General features: G+C 42.1%; 1 protein-coding gene across 7 annotated transcripts in view; it reads left to right on the top strand.

Annotated features, from left to right (window-relative positions):
* The first annotated feature begins 251 nt into the window (after positions 1–251).
* Positions 252–15,746, top strand: part of TRIM55 (tripartite motif containing 55) — a 77,119-nt gene continuing 61,624 nt past the window's right edge. For 3 of the 7 annotated variants that reach the window (XM_004372552.2, XM_004372554.2, XM_004372557.2), the window contains exons 1-4: positions 514–919; positions 1,451–1,623; positions 7,609–7,774; positions 12,591–12,686. In XM_004372552.2, the coding sequence (XP_004372609.1) occupies positions 752–919; positions 1,451–1,623; positions 7,609–7,774; positions 12,591–12,686 (603 nt within the window). In that variant the 5' untranslated portion in view covers positions 514–751. Of the gene's footprint in view, positions 920–1,450; positions 1,624–7,608; positions 7,775–12,590; positions 12,687–15,746 lie in introns of all 7 variants that reach the window. The other 4 variants (XM_004372556.1, XM_004372553.1, XM_023727729.1 and 1 more) reach the window with 2 other exon arrangements.

The raw sequence follows: 15,746 nt of genomic DNA, 5'->3' as shown, positions 1-15,746 counted from the left end.
TAGCACAAGGAATTTTTTTTTTTTTTTTTTTTGTGGACAAACTTTGTAGTGAAGGAATTTGAAATCAGCTTTCAAATTGGAATTTTCCCAGACCCTAATCCTAGCCGTGATGAAATATTTAATGTGAAGCAAGTCTTTTTAGATGATTACCCTTGTGAAGCCAGAATAATGATTTTCAAGACATGTTTTGTTTTCTCCTAAGAAGGTGTTATTGTGTTACTCTTGGTGATGCTCTTCCTAACCGTTCAAGACAGAGATGGCGCTCATGATGCAGTAGACTCTTGGGCTGCATTCTGCCCTTCCTAGAGAAACCCGTCAACAAGTTCTTATTGAATGCTCACAGAGGCCATGGCTCAATTACTAGGCATGCACATTTGCATTTGTTGTTGACAACTGTCAGCTTGGACCTCCTTCTCCTCACAACCCCTGTCTAAATGGGGTTTGAAATCCCTCTTCTCACCCGCTCTCTTCACTCCCTGGGGCAGGAATGTTGACTCCTGTTCCCCGTCACCTGTCAGAATCCATCCTCCTGTCACTGGCTTATATGGACAAGTCAGTCACCGTCACGTGACCCCTGGCTGCTAAAAACAGCTCAGGCACCCACTCTGAACCAGGGCCTGAAACAATGTCCACCGCTGAAAGAGACGCAAAGGACACTTGATCACACAATCCTTGGAATTATTTCAAGGAAACCCTTGCAGAAGCCCGTTCGGAGTACCCTTTCCCCGCAGTGCACACCAACGGCGAGGAGATGAGCACTTCTCTGAATTACAAGTCTTTTTCCAAAGAGCAGCAGACCATGGATAACTTGGAGAAGCAGCTCATCTGTCCTATCTGCTTAGAGATGTTCACGAAGCCCGTGGTCATTCTCCCCTGTCAACATAACCTGTGCAGGAAATGTGCCAGTGATATTTTCCAGGTAGGTTTGTTTGGAATTTGGGGAGTGGGAGAGACTCCCTCCTCTCTGAATCAAGTGCTTAACATCGAGATGAATTCCTTTAGAAAGCTTTAAACGGTTGCATTCATTTTCAAGAAAAGCTAATTTGTTTAAAATGATTTGCGTTGTGCTTTGCCATCAGCCTCCTCCATGCTCCGGAATCTAGTTTTAGTTCCATATTCATTTTAAAAAACCAAACCCACTGAGTCTGGTTCAAAATTGTAAATGAATTACTGCCGAAGACATTGATGTTGGGATTTCTGGCTGGTATGTTTGGTTATGAAAACCTTGGATGGAAAAGCATTTTGGGTGAAAAATGTTACATTGCAGTTTACTGTGAATAAATGTTGGCCTTGTGTTTTAGGACCACTTGCTGATAAGGCCCTGAGGGATTATTTCATGGCTGAGCTTAAAGTAGAAGTTGATGTTGTTTGTAGTTAACAGTGAGTGAGAAAAAGTCTCAGAAAAGCTACCTGGTGACTCAGCTCCTCTTTCCTTGTTTGGCAAGAACAGGCCTCTAACCCCTATCTGCCCACAAGAGGAGGTACCACTGTGGCATCAGGGGGCCGATTCCGTTGTCCATCCTGCAGACATGAAGTGGTTTTGGACAGACATGGAGTGTATGGACTTCAGAGGAACCTGCTGGTGGAAAATATCATTGACATCTACAAGCAGGAATCCACCAGGTAACACTCTGATATGTCAAACCCATTTGAAACTTGTTTTTGCCTATTTGCTTGTTTGTTTTTAATGGGTTGCTACACTGAGTGTTTGTTTACCAATCACAGACTAATTGTTCTATAGGAAAATGTTTTTCCCAGTGAGTCCTTCCCAAGGGAAGCGAGAGTAGCTCATGGGAGGGGAGAAGGGAGCTGGTGTCAGAGCTTCTGTATCAGCTTGAGAATGAAGTGACTCATTAACACTGATTCATTCTAGATGTGATATTAAAAAGGGCATAATGTTGCCCCCTAAATTTAAAGCCTTGGATTACATACATTTTGTACACTTGTACTTCACAGGTACTTAATAGCTCCAGATACTAAATAGCAGAAAATTCTAGTACAAAACTTTATAGAAAATGAAATAGCACTGGCAGCTTCCCAGTTAGTCCAGTTCCTATTTCAGACAGTCTTACCTTAAAATTGGCTGGATGATAACAATAAAAACAAAATCCTCTAACCTCGTTAATCATCGTATTGACTCCATGAGAAGATGCAAAGCAAGAAGTAGTCCTAAATAGTCAAGACGTAGTCCTGGCCTTAAGGACATCAAGTTTAGAAAAAGGTGGAGTTCAGGTTGTTTCCTCTTCTCCAAATTGTATTCCCATTCACCTGTTGATGGATTGATACGTAGTAGGTACGTCCATCCATTAAAAAAGTAAAAGGCTTCTTATTCATTGAACCACATTACCTATAGAGTTCATTTCCTACAGACAACCCTGTGAGAGCTTATTCCTAGAAGGCATGTTGTGAGAACACTTTTTCAATTGTACATACAGGTCAGTCCAGTCCACAAAGCTTGATAGCTATATCATGACCTCATACTGATTTCTTATTAGGAGATGTGTATTTATGGAACTTCTGCTGGGCTCTGAGAACCATGCGCCCTTAGAAGAAAAGTGGTTCTATAAATCTAACATATAATAATTGTAATTAAGATTCAAAACTAAATTAGGTAGTACCAAGATGTAGATGGAGCAGGGAAAGAAGAATAATTGCTGATGACATATTTCGGAGGTAAAGAGCCACCTGTCTCCCTTGCTTCCAAAGTCTCTTGAGAAGGAAAGTGTTTCACAGATCTGATCTCATTGTATTTCATTACTTAAAATTGCAAATACACGCACTGCCTCTTAAGAAAATTAACCAAGCAATTAATCACCAACCGATCATTAAAGAAGTTTATATAGCATCTGCTTCAGTGCCTAGTACAGTGCCTGGCACAGAATAGGTGCTCCATAGGTGCCAGCAGATTCAGCAGCTCTACAAATATTCTTATGTGTTCTGTTTATTGCAATAATTTTCTGTTTTGCTATTTGCCACGGTGGGAGCTTCAACCTTGTGAAATAGTAACAGTAATTGTTAGGCAATTCAGAGATGAGGAGATGTTAAAACTTGTAGCATTAGTAAAAAACTACAAGACACATCTTTACGTTAACTATAAAGTCTGCGTGGTTTATCTGTCAAAAATAGTACCCAAACTGCATAAAAGCAATGAACTAAATTTCCGTCAATGAAACTCAGAGCTGAGTAGACTAGTGGTGTTTTTGTGATTATCGCATTCTTATGCTGCTGTTTCTTGAATTTGAGATTTGCCTTTGGGACATTTTTACTTAGTAGCAAAGCCACATGTTGCTTAGAGGGCATGGGCACATGTCTGGGCATAAACCTGGTTGTTCCCTGGGGGCTGACAGCCTTACCAGACCAGAACCCTGGGCCTGAAGGGTACATTAGGCGTCCCTAGAATAACTTTGGGCATACAGAGTGAGAAGAGCCCAGTTCGGCCCACAGTCATAGCAGGTGGGGTGGGAGGAGAAGATTGTCAATAACAGACTGGGCCTGGCCCTGGAAAACACTGTGAGGGGTTGATCAACTCTGACTTCCCACAGAAAGGTTAGAGATTGTAGGTATGAACAAAACTTGGCCTTAGTATCTAGAATTCTTCATGGGGCTGAACTACTACACTTTGTGTGTGGTGTGGAGAAGGCACTAATTTTGCTAATATTAATAATGAACATAACAGTAACGAAATTTAATTAAAATTATAAGTAAAACTAATTGTTGACTATTCAGTGTATTATTCAGGTTGCTTTGCATGAATCATGGGTAACTCTTTAATTCTTACAACAATTCTGTGAGGTTGTGATTATTATTATTACCCTATTAAATGTAATGTTTTCATCAAAATAATTTATATACATAATTTCAAATATTTAAATATACTACAAGACTTCTAATGAGAGGTGTAGTCCCTTCCTCACTCTCTCTTCACCCCCAAATCTCACTCAGCAGACAACCACTTTTAATTCTTTTAGCTGTTTTTCCACTATTTATCATTTATTTGTGGGGGTGCCTCTGGGCCTGTGTCACCACCTAAATAAGAAAACCTAACAAGGGATATGAGACTTAGTTCTCAGTGTGTATTGATTGTGTTATGAAAATGAATCAGCTGCCTCACAAATACACACTGAAAGTGGGGTCTCATGGCCATTTCCCACATTTTCAGTGTTTGTGTATATTGCATACACCTGGGCTCAATAGCATTGTCTCTGGTCAGGGCTGTGGACATCAGAACGACACCTGGGACGTGGCATAGGGGATGCAGGTCGTCCTCGGGACATGCCTAGGGGAGACGAGCCTCGGTAGAATTGCCTGTGCCGTTTCCAGTAAAGGAGCTCCAGACCGTGCTTGACTCCCACTTATCACAAGGTGAAGACACATGGGAGGAAAGGTTTTAGGGACAGAGAAGCTTCTGGCCACGGGACACTTCTAACCTCTAGAGAACCCCTAAGGAGCTTTGTCATTTATAGGTATAATATTCAGATGTTGTCTGGTCTCTGCCTTTGCCACTCATGACTTCCAGGTGACACTGAGCTTTCCTCTATTTCCCATGCCTTCTCCAGGTGGGAGCTCTAGGTAAGAGCACAGGGAATACTTGTCCATTAATCTGCCAGATTCCCTTCCATTTTCTCACTCATTCATTCAACAAATATTTAGTGAGCACCTACTCTACGCAAGGCACTCCTCTGGGCACTGAGGATGCAACAAAAGACAGACCACGGCCCCCACCCTCATAAAGTGCACTTTCTAGTGGAGGGAACCCTCTGGGGGGTGCGGAGGAGGGCTCTATTTCTCTGTTGTGGACTTTACTTTTCTCAGTTGGATCTCAAACATATGGCAGAAATCAAGTCAGACAATCATAGACTTCATAGAAAACTTATTGCTAAAAACCAGGCAGAAATCCCTTTTGAAAAAATCAGACTCAGAAATCTTGAAGCTTGAAGTCCATGTGTTTTCCTTACCAAACCTAGGTTAGCCCAATTTCAAACAGCTGACTTCTTTCTATAGCCCAGTGGAGGTGAATCGGCATATCCTCTGCCTTTCTCTGAGTTCTGAGGCTGCAGTTACAAGATGCCCCACATTAAGATCAGTGGTTTTCAAACATGTTTGTTCATGGCTTACAGTCAGAAATACATTTTACATTGTGATCCAGTAACCATTTATATACATGGAAGGTTATATATACCAGAAAAACATTATATTACATTGTATTATATTACATTACATTATATATGTGAAATGAAAGTTTCACTTATCAATACTTATCCTTACTACACATAATATAATTCACAGTATTTGCTATTATATTTTATTTTGATTTTTAACAATGCTGGTCATGACCTCTTAAATTGATTTCATGGCTTGTAATAATCTATAGCCTGCAGTTTTTTAAAAATAGAGGTAAATAACTAAAAATCTAGTCCCCAAAAATCTAGTGTTAAATAACCACATGTTTGGGAATATGCAGAAAGCTTTTGGCTTTGGCTTTTTCAAATACTCCTGAAAAATATTACCAGCTTCAATCTTGAGATAAGACATATTAAAATTCCAGGGTTTTGTATAAGCAGGCTGCACTCACACCTCCCAGCATGCTCTACAGAGGGATCCTAAAGCACTACAACTAAGCACAATTTGTGTGAGTGTGTGTGTTTATTATACTTCAGATGAAGGTTTACAGAGCAAATTAGTTTATCATTAAACAATTAATACACATATTGTTTTGTGACATTGGTTGCCAACTCCATGACACGTCAACACTCTTCCCTTCTCAACCTTATGTTCCCGGTTACCAGCTTTCCTGTCCCCTTCTGCCTTCTCGCGCTTGCCCCTGGGCTAGTGTGCCCATTTAGTCTCATTTTGTTTTATGGGCCTGTCTAATCTTTGGCTGAAGGGTGAACCTCAGTAGTGACTTCAGTGCTGAGTTAAAAGGATGTTCGGGGGCCATACTCTCGGGATTTCTCTAGTCTCTGTCAGACCAGTAAGTCTGGTCTGTTTTGTGAGTCAGAATTTTGTTCTACATTTTTCTCCAGCTCTGTCCTGGAAGTAAGCATAATTTTGATCTTGAACGTAACACCCAAGCCACACTGATCATTAGGTGAACATGCAGCATCCTGCTAAGATGTTATTTACCATTCACCAGCTCGAGGTGATTAGGCAGCTAACAGGCTATCCCTGAACAGCAATGACTAGTCACTCCATCTCTTATGCTTTTGAATGCTTCATTGTTTGGTCACCATCCTCACTAGCGCAGACAAACCAGTGTTCAATCATCACCTGCGCAGCTGTGACCAAGCTCCGGTTGGTGTTGATCTATTGGGAAGACAGATTTAGGATTTAGGATAGATCCAATCTTCCAGTATTCCACTGTGCCCTAGAACAGTGTTTTACATTTTTCTTATTGCTTGAAGTATTCAGTATAATTATTCACATTTTTTGAGCACATACTACTGCACTCTTAACCACAGCCGAGTCCTCTGGAATCTTTTACATTTAATTTTATGTGCTAATGGCAGGAGGAGACCCAAATGAATTTATAAAGTGCATGCTGACACTTTCCCTTTTACACACAGCTACTTCCAACCAGACCTAGATTAATAATCGGAGAAGATTTTGGCTCCCCTTAGCTTACCCTCACTCCTTTTTGTCTTTTTCTTTTTAAAATGTTCACCTTTTCAAAAAAATTGTGGTAAAATGTATATAACAAAACATTTGCCAATTCAACAATTTTCACATGTATAATTCAGTGACATTGATTACATTCAATAATGTTGTACAACCATCACTACTATCCTTTTCCAAATTATTTCACCACCGTTAACAGAAACTCAGTGTCCCCTAAGCAATGCCTCCCCCTTTCTTGGTAACCACGAATCAGCTTTGGTCTCTGTGTATCTGTCTATTTCCTATAAGTGAGATCATGAAGTATTTGTCCCTTTGGGACTGATTTATTTCACTCAGTACAAGGTTTTCAAGGTTCCTCCATGTTGAAGCATGCATCAGGACTTCGTTTGTCTTTATGACAGAGTAATAGTCCATTGTATTGTGTACCATATTTTGTTTATCCATTCATCTGTTGATGGACATTTAGGTTGTTTCTACCTTTGGGCTGTTGTGAATAGTGCTGCAATGAACCCTAGTTACCCCACCCTCACTCCCTTTGATGGGCCAGAGGCTGGAGGGACAGGAGTAGTTTGTTGGCAACTTTCCCTTCTTTACCTGTCATAGGAAAGTGTCTCTTGGAGAAACTTGTGAGCTGTGGAGACAGTGCTGGAGCTGGAGCTGGCTCCTAATGGCCGGGAGGCCCCGAGTATTTAATTTTCAGGGATTTTTGCAAGATGGTTGTTAAATCTTAGGTGGCTTGAAGTTGGCCGTGGTGGGAATACTTACACCATGAAACTGGCAAATGCAACAGATCAGGGTCTCCTGACCCCACCCCCGCTCCATAGGGAAGCTGAATCTGTGGGGGCTGTGAGCACATGAGTGGAACCCTGGGTGCGTTCTGAAATCAGATGGCTAGGGGTGCAGGGGCAAGCTGGGGTTTGCAAAGCTGATCGCCCCTCTTCTACCTGGCCCCAGTGGGAACTGACCAACATTTGTCTGCCTGCCTCCTCCCAGACCAGAAAAGAAGTCAGAGCAGCCCATGTGTGAGGAGCACGAGGAGGAGCGCATCAACATCTACTGCCTGAACTGCGAGGTGCCCACCTGCTCCCTGTGTAAGGTCTTTGGGGCACACAAAGATTGCCAGGTGGCTCCCCTCACTCACGTCTTCCAGAGGCAGAAGGTAACAGAACCACCGCCGGCCCCTCCTCCACAGCCCCTGCTGAGTGTCTGTTGATTGGCTCCCTAATGTGGAAGGAGAAGCACAAGCAATGTCCGGTCACAGGGCCGTGAGGGCCCAGCTGGGAGGGATGCTGCATGGTTGGTGCCCGCCTGGCCACAGGCTAGGTTCCCTGGAGGGTGGTAGGGAAGGATACGGGGGAGGTGCAGGAAGGGGGCCAGAGGTGACACGTCACTGTTTTTGTACCTTTTGAACTTGCTGAAAACCATCAGTGTTAACGGACCCGGCCCAGCTCAAGCTGCTCAAGCATTATTCAAAGTTCAGACTATAGATAAGAGAATAACTTTTTACTTTCGTCAAGAATTATTTTTCTTCATTCACCAATGAAAAGTTCCCATTGTCCCTCTCACGTTCTTTTCTCTCCAAATCCTAGTGGGTGAAAGTTACAGTGAATGAATGGCACTTAGTTAGGGAACAACTCTAAAAGATTTGCCTTGTGCCACCCCTCCTGTCACCTGTGCCCACTGCTGAAAGGTCTTCCCTGAATGTGGCCCATATCTCTCATCCCACAGCCCCGGCCCCAGCCACCTCAATCAGGCCAAACACAGCATCTCCCCCAGCTGATCACTACTCTGCCAACCTGGGTTCATGCATGAGCAAGTAGAAACTTAACCATCTGATGCAAATCAAAGTGAGGATAGATGTTGTTGTTGTTGTTAGGTGCTGTCAGGTTGGTTCCAACTCATAGCAACCCTGTGTACAACAACACTGCCCTGTCCTACATCATCCTCACATTACTATGTTTGAGCCCATTGTTGCAGCCACTGTGTCAGTCCATCTCATTGAGCGTCTTCCTCTTATTCACTGACCCTCTACTTTACCAAGCGTGATGTCCTTTTCCGGGGACTGATCCCTCCTGATAACGTCCAAAGTACGTAAGATGAAGTCTTGCCATCCTCGCTTCTAAGGAGCATGCTCGCTGTACTTCGTCCAAGACAGATTTGTTTGTTCTTCTGGCCAGTCAATAGACTATTCAATATTCTTCACCAACACCATAATTCAAAGGTGTCAGTTCTTCTTCGGTCTTCCTCATTCATTGTCCAGTCAAAAGATGTAGCCATTCTAAAACCAGTTGCCATGGAATCGGTTCCAGCTCATGGTGAGCTTATGTATGTTAGAGTAGAACTGCTCCATAGGGTTTTCTTGGCTGTGATTTTTACAGATACAGGCCTTTCTTCTGTGGCGCTGCTGGATGAGTTAGAACTGCCAAACTTTAGGTTAGTAAATGAGCACAGACCATTGGCATCGCCCAGAGACCATGTAGCCACTCTAGGCACTGAGATTTTGAGCTGCTCCATATCTCAGCTTCTTTCACTTAGAATCATAGATTCCACATTTGGTAAGTGTTTTATTGAGAGGATTAAAATTGAAATAAAATTGGAAACCAACTCTTGAGCAACACCAGTTACAACCAGTAACTACTAACTGCTAAAAAAAAAAGAAGGATTTAACAAGATATCTATAACATTTATTTACTTTTCAATCCACTTATGATTTATTCTCTCCCCCTTTCCCCTCCAAAGAATAACATGTTAGAAATGAATGGTGCTTGCTTTCAGGCTACAGGTAGTCCCCAGTTTACGATGGGGTTCCATTCCTAAGTTGGTTCTGACGTAAGTCAGATACCTCATTTTTTTTTAAGTTTTTTTTTATTATTGCCTTTTATTATCAGTATCTTTATAGTAAATTGTAAAATTGAACATCTGCAAGTGAACATCTGAGAATGATAAAATCAGCAAATTATGTGCTGCAACATTGTATGTAGTACATATTACTAACGATAAGGACAGTTGTAAGCGTGTTCGTTGTTAACTCGAATACGTCTAAGTCAGGAACTACCTGAACTTCCCTTAGAGCTCTGGAGACTCATGGATGTGACTCGGGACTGCTGGGGTTAGAGGTTGTGGGGAGAAAGAGAAGGACAAACTGGTAGGACTCCCACTCCGGCTCCTGTTCAGCCAAAACAGCTTCACTTTTACCTACTGGGATTTGATGTTAGTTTCCATTTGGAGAATGGGTTCTGCAGCTTTAAAATGTTTTATGAGCACTGATATAGTCCAGTCTTCTCATTTTAAATGTGAGAAAATTAGGGTCCAAATTGATCACGTCTTGCCCAACATCATAGAGAAATTAAGGGCATTATTGTACTAAGCATGTGGGTCTGCTAAATCCCCATTCAGTGCTCTCTGTCCTCCATGGGCAGCCTTGGAAATAGGTAAGTACAAACAATGAACTCTCTTCTCAGGTCAAAAATTGAAAGGAATTTCAAATTTGAAATTTCTCCCATAGAACTCTAAAGGTTGACAGTTTGAACTTACCCAGGGATACCTCGGAAGAAAAGCCTGGTGATCTGCTTCCTTTAAGATTAGAACCAAGAAAACTCCGTGGAGCCCAGTTCTACTCTGTAGCACACGGGACTACCATAAGTTAGAGTCAACTCAATGGCAAGGAGCTTTAATGACTTAGTCTAGTTGTGCGATTGCATACACACACTATATCCTTAGCCCGTAACATACGTTTAAATATGGTCATTGTTAGGTGCCATCAAGTCGGTTCTGACTCACAGCGACCCTGTGTACAACGGATTGGAACACCACCTGGTCCTGCTCCATCCTCACAGTCTTTGCTATGCTTGAGCCCATTGTTTCAGCCACTGTGTCAATCCATCTTCTTGAGGATCTTCCTCTTTTTCGATGACCTTCCACTTTACCAAGCATGATGTCCTTCTCCAGAGACTGGTCCCACCTAATAACATGTCCCAAGTATGTGAGATGAAGTCTTGCCATCCTTGCTTCCAAGGAGCATTCTGGTTGTACTTCTTCCAAGAGATTTGTTTTGTTCTTCTGGCAGTCCATGGTATATTCAATATTATTCACCAACACCATAATTCAAAGGTGTCAATTCTTCTTCAATTTCTTTATTCATTGTCCAGCTTTCACACTGCATATGAGGCAACCGAAAATATTATGGCTTGAGTTAAGCACACCTTAGCCCTCAAAGTGACATCCTTGCTTTTCAACACTTTAAAGAGGTCTTTTGAAGCAGATTTACCCAACACAGTATGTCCTCTGATTTCTTGACAGCTGCTTCCGTGCTGTGGATTGTCGATTCAAGTAAAATGAAATCCTTAACAACTTCAGTCTTTTCTCTGTTTATCATGATGTTGCTTATTGGTCCAGTTGTGAGGATTTTTGTTTTCTTTATATTGAGATGCAATCCATACTGAAGGCTGTAGTTTTTGATCTTCATCAGTAAGTGCTTCAAGTCCTCCTCACTTTCAGCAAGCAAGGTTGTGTCATCTGCATATTGCAGGTTGTTAATGAGTCTTCCTCCAATGCTGATACTGCATTCTTCTTCATATAGTCCAGCTTCTTGGATTATTTGCTCAGCATACAGATGAATAAGTATGCTGAAAGGGTACAACCCTGACACACCTTTCCTGATTTTAAACCACTCATTTTTCCCTTTTTCTGTTCAAATGACTGCCTCTTGATCTATGTACAGGTTCCTCATGAACACAGTTAAGTGTTCTGGAATTCCCATTCTTCACAATCTTATCCGTAATTTATTATGATTCACACAGTGGAATGCTTTTGCATAGTCAATAAAACACAGGCAAACATCTTTCTGGTATTCTCTGCTTTTAGCCAAGATTCATCTGACATCAGCAATGATATCCCTCATTCCACATCCTCTTCTGAATCTAGCTTGAACTTCTGGCAGTTCCCTGTCAATGTACTGCTGCAACCACTTTTGAATGGTCTTCAGCAAAATTTTACTTGTGTATGATATTAATGATATTGTTCGATAATTTTTACATTCTGTTGGATTACCTTTCTTTGGAATGGGCACAAATATGGATCCCTTCCAGTCAGTTGGCCAGGAAGCTGTCTTCCAAATTTCTTGACATAGAAGAGTGAGCACCTCCAGTGCTGCATGCATTTGTTGAAACATCTCAGCTGATATGTATAGTATAGTATATGTTGAATAAGTCAACAAATGAATGTTTACTATATACATTTCCAAAATAAAATGGTTCCTGAGCTGTACTAGGCAAATAACTACTTTTGGGTCTCTGAAGTCACATATTGGACTCCATTCAGTTTATCAAGAATATTCAGAGTTCTTTAGGAGTCCCTGGGTGGTGCCAAAGGAGCCCTGGTGGCACAGTTATTAGAACACTTGGCTGCTAACAGTAAGGCAAGTGGTTTGAATCCACCATGGGAGAAAGATGTGGCAGTCTGCTTCCTTAAAGATTTATGGCCTTGGAAACCCTATGGGGCAGTGCAAATGGTTAACATGTTGCTAACCAAAAGATTGGAAGTTCAAGTCTACCCAGAGGCACCTTGGAAGAAAGGCCTGGCAAAAACTACTCCCAAAAACTCAGCCATTGAAAACCCTATGGAGCACAATTCTCTGACACACATGGGATCACCATGAGTCTGGTTACTGGTTACTGGTTATTTGCAGTTCTTTACCGTGAATATCCCATTCTGTATCTATGGCCTGTAATTCAGTATTCTTAACATCTTTAGCAGGATCACAGTATCCATTGAGAATTTGATGAAAACTAGGAAACCTCTTCCCATAAAATGTATTTATGCACATACATATAAAATTCTGCAGATGATATCAGGAGGCCCACAGGCCTCCCAGTCCTCCCAATTACTCTTAGGAGTTTGCAGGGCCCTAGATTAAGAATTCATGAGGACCGTGCAGCTATGAATGCACGATCTAACCCCTTTTTTCTCTTTATCAGTCTGAACTCAGTGATGGCATTGCTGTCCTTGTGGGAAGCAACGATCGAGTCCAGGGAGTGATCAGCCAGCTGGAAGACACTTGTAAAACGATTGAGGTAAGTCAGGCCACTCCAAGGGAATCTAAACCTAAACCAGGCCTGCTGCTCCTGGGGATTTGTGGCTTCCTCAGGGCCACACTAGAAATTCCCCACCCACCCCAGTTCCAACATTTTATTCTTTCTTCGTTTCTGAAATATTCACCCCCTAAGTGGTGCAGTGGTTAAGAGATTGGCTGCTAACCAAAAAGGTCGGCAGTTCAAATCCACCAGCCACTTCTTGGAAACCCTATGGGGCAGTTCTGCTGTGTCCTGTAAAGTCACTATGAGTCAGAATTGACTCGAAGGCAATGGGTTTGGTTTTTTTGGGTTTAGCACAGAAAGGATCCCTGGTGGTGCAGTGGTTAAAGCGCTCAGCTGCTAACGGAAAGGTCAGCAGTTGGAACCCACCAGCCACTTTGCGAGAGAAAGACGTCTCCTTCCGTAGAGATTTACAGCCTTGGAAACCCTGTGGGGTCACTAGGAGTAGGAACGGACTCGTCAGGCAGTGGGTTTGGTTTTGGTTTAGCACAGAAAGGGAAGTTACCACATGAGCTAACCAGGCAGATTTTGCTACATTTAGTAGGGTTGTAGTGACATGTGTTGTTCTTCCTTGGTCAACCCACTTTGAAAGATGAGCTACAAGAAAAATATATTTCAAGTAATGAAAATGAATGTTGTTCACTCTTATAGCAAAAGTTCTTTGTGCTTAAGAAAAAATTTTCAGTGCTTAAGAAGGTCATTGCTGGTAAGGAAGTAGGTTTGAGTTTCATGTCTGCAATCTAACAGTGGGCTGCATGGGGCCAGCAGGAGGGGCCTTTGGGGCTGACTGTGGTTAGAGAATGGTTCAATGGCTGGGAGCTCCTTGAGACCAGAGTTCAGGCTCATTGGTCTCTGTCTCCCTTCTGCCTGTTCCAGTGCCTGGCACATAATAAGCACTCAGCAAGAACTTGTTGAATGAGTAGGTGAATGGCTGACTGGTGAGTTCACACTTAGTCTTGGCATACAAGAAATATTACTAATGCTCTTTTTCTCAAGATTACATTTAAACTGTGTAATTGCTAAAGGCAAATGCTGACGCCTAAACAGGTTTAGCTATGTAGCAGATGTCTTTTCAAGAACTGAAGATTCACAGTCTAGCTATATGCATGCTACAGACTGGGCAGGTGCCAGGGTACCTGGGCTCAAGTTCGGGTCTCTGGCTCTGAAACCGGCAGCAATTTATTAACAACTGCCTGCTTTAAAATTCTACCTGAGTGGTACAAACACTTAACACACTCAGCTGCTAACCAAAACGTTGGAGATTTAAGTCCACCAGCAGCACCTTGGAAGAAAGACCTGGTGATCTACCTCCAAAAAATCAGCCGTAGAAAACCCAATGGAGTACAGTTCTACTCTGACACACAAGTCGTCGCCATGAGTCAGAGTCAACTCAATGACAACTGGTTTTTGGCTCTAAGCTTTGGGGCTATTTTTTAACTTGGACCTTGGGTGCAGAGGGTTGAGGTATCCTATGGCTCAGTTCATGGCACGTTGTCTCGTTGCTATGTGCAAGGCCCCTCTCTGGTTATCTATCCTTTTATCCCGTTTTCCACTTCTGTTCTCCTCCGCATCGATAACCATTCTAACATGTTTGATGTTTTGTTTTTCTGGATTCTTATAAAATGTGTATTGTTTTATACGCAGGTGTTTTAATTTTGTAAATGGTGTTGTGTTGTATTTTTATTCTGTTTCTTTTTTAAACTAAGCGTTATGTTTTTAATATCCATTCATATATTGTTACATGTACATCAAATCCTGTTTTCTCCTCTGTAAAAATGGGGTAATTATTAAGCAGTTACCATTGAGTTGATTCCAACTTATGGTGACACCATGTGTGTCAGAGTAGAACTGTGCTCCATAGGTGTTTCAATGACTTGTTTGGTACTAGATCGCCAGGTCTTTCTTCTGAGGCGCCTGTGGTTAACACCCAAGTGTATTAACCATTTGCACCACCCAGAAGCTCCTAGGGGTAATCATAGTACTTGCTTCATAGAGTTCCTGTGAGGAATTAAATAAATAAACGTATTCAAAATGCTTAGCCCAGTGCCTGGCATGTGGTGAGTGCCCAATAAATGCTAAATGTTCTTATTATTTTATTAGAGAGGCAAATTCTACTAACGGTCAAGGGCCAGTTTCTAGATAGTGGCTTCCAGACATTAGCCATCATTAGGTGGTTTTAGATTTACACACTGTTAAAATCCATCTCCTTTCTTCTCCATACTCTCATTCCTGGAAAGACTCATGCCAAATCTGGGATCCATTTACAGAAGGAATGTTTTTGCTTGGTGAAGAGCCCAAGGAGATTATGAAACGAATAATATAAACTTTTTTTCTCTTTATTTATTCACTGTAAAGGCCAAAAACTCATTAAGCCGTGAGTCAGCACTTCAGCCGTATCACTGCATATAAATAGGAGTGTGTTGCTTGTGGATGAGTGAAGGTCATCTCTAGCCTCATCTCTGGTGGGGCCTTCACTGCAGACTTTTGTCAGTGGAATAGAGGACTTTCTGCATGGGACGGAAAAGGTGGAGACTGCATACAGAGAAGATCCCTGTGGTTCGTGCTTGGGCCTTGAGGAGCAAATGCTAGACTCAGGCTCCATTTAGGGAACATCAAAGGAGACAGAGGGCTAGGGGAGATTTAACGACAGGTTTTCTGAATGGAGGCCAGTCACAAGTGCAATAGGAAGCAGCTGTTATTTTTTTTCATCAAGAACAAGACAAGAAGGAACAGGTTTGAGCTTAACTGAGCAGAAGGGATTTAGTGCAACTGTAAGAAAGAACGTCCAGGCAGTGAAGGTCAGGATTATGTTACCCTTGTTATTACTGATGGTAGTGTTCATTGAGCAGGATACACTGTTTTAAGTATTTCCACAAGTTACTAGTGGAGAGTGTGGAAGTGCTTCCTTAGGGCTTTAAGAAGAGTCTGCAAATTGGTAGAGGGTCTTCAAAGTGTCCAACCCCTTTGACCTGTTTATTTCACTTCTGAGATTCTACATTAAGGACATAATCTAATATACAGACAGTGCTTTACATCTAA

Source organism: Trichechus manatus, unplaced genomic scaffold (assembly GCF_000243295.1).
Source record: "Trichechus manatus latirostris isolate Lorelei unplaced genomic scaffold, TriManLat1.0 scaffold00018, whole genome shotgun sequence".
In the NCBI taxonomy this organism is placed as follows: domain Eukaryota; kingdom Metazoa; phylum Chordata; class Mammalia; order Sirenia; family Trichechidae; genus Trichechus; species Trichechus manatus.
The sequence above is the reverse complement of the archived record's forward strand: the minus strand, read 5'-3'. Positions and strand labels throughout refer to the sequence as shown.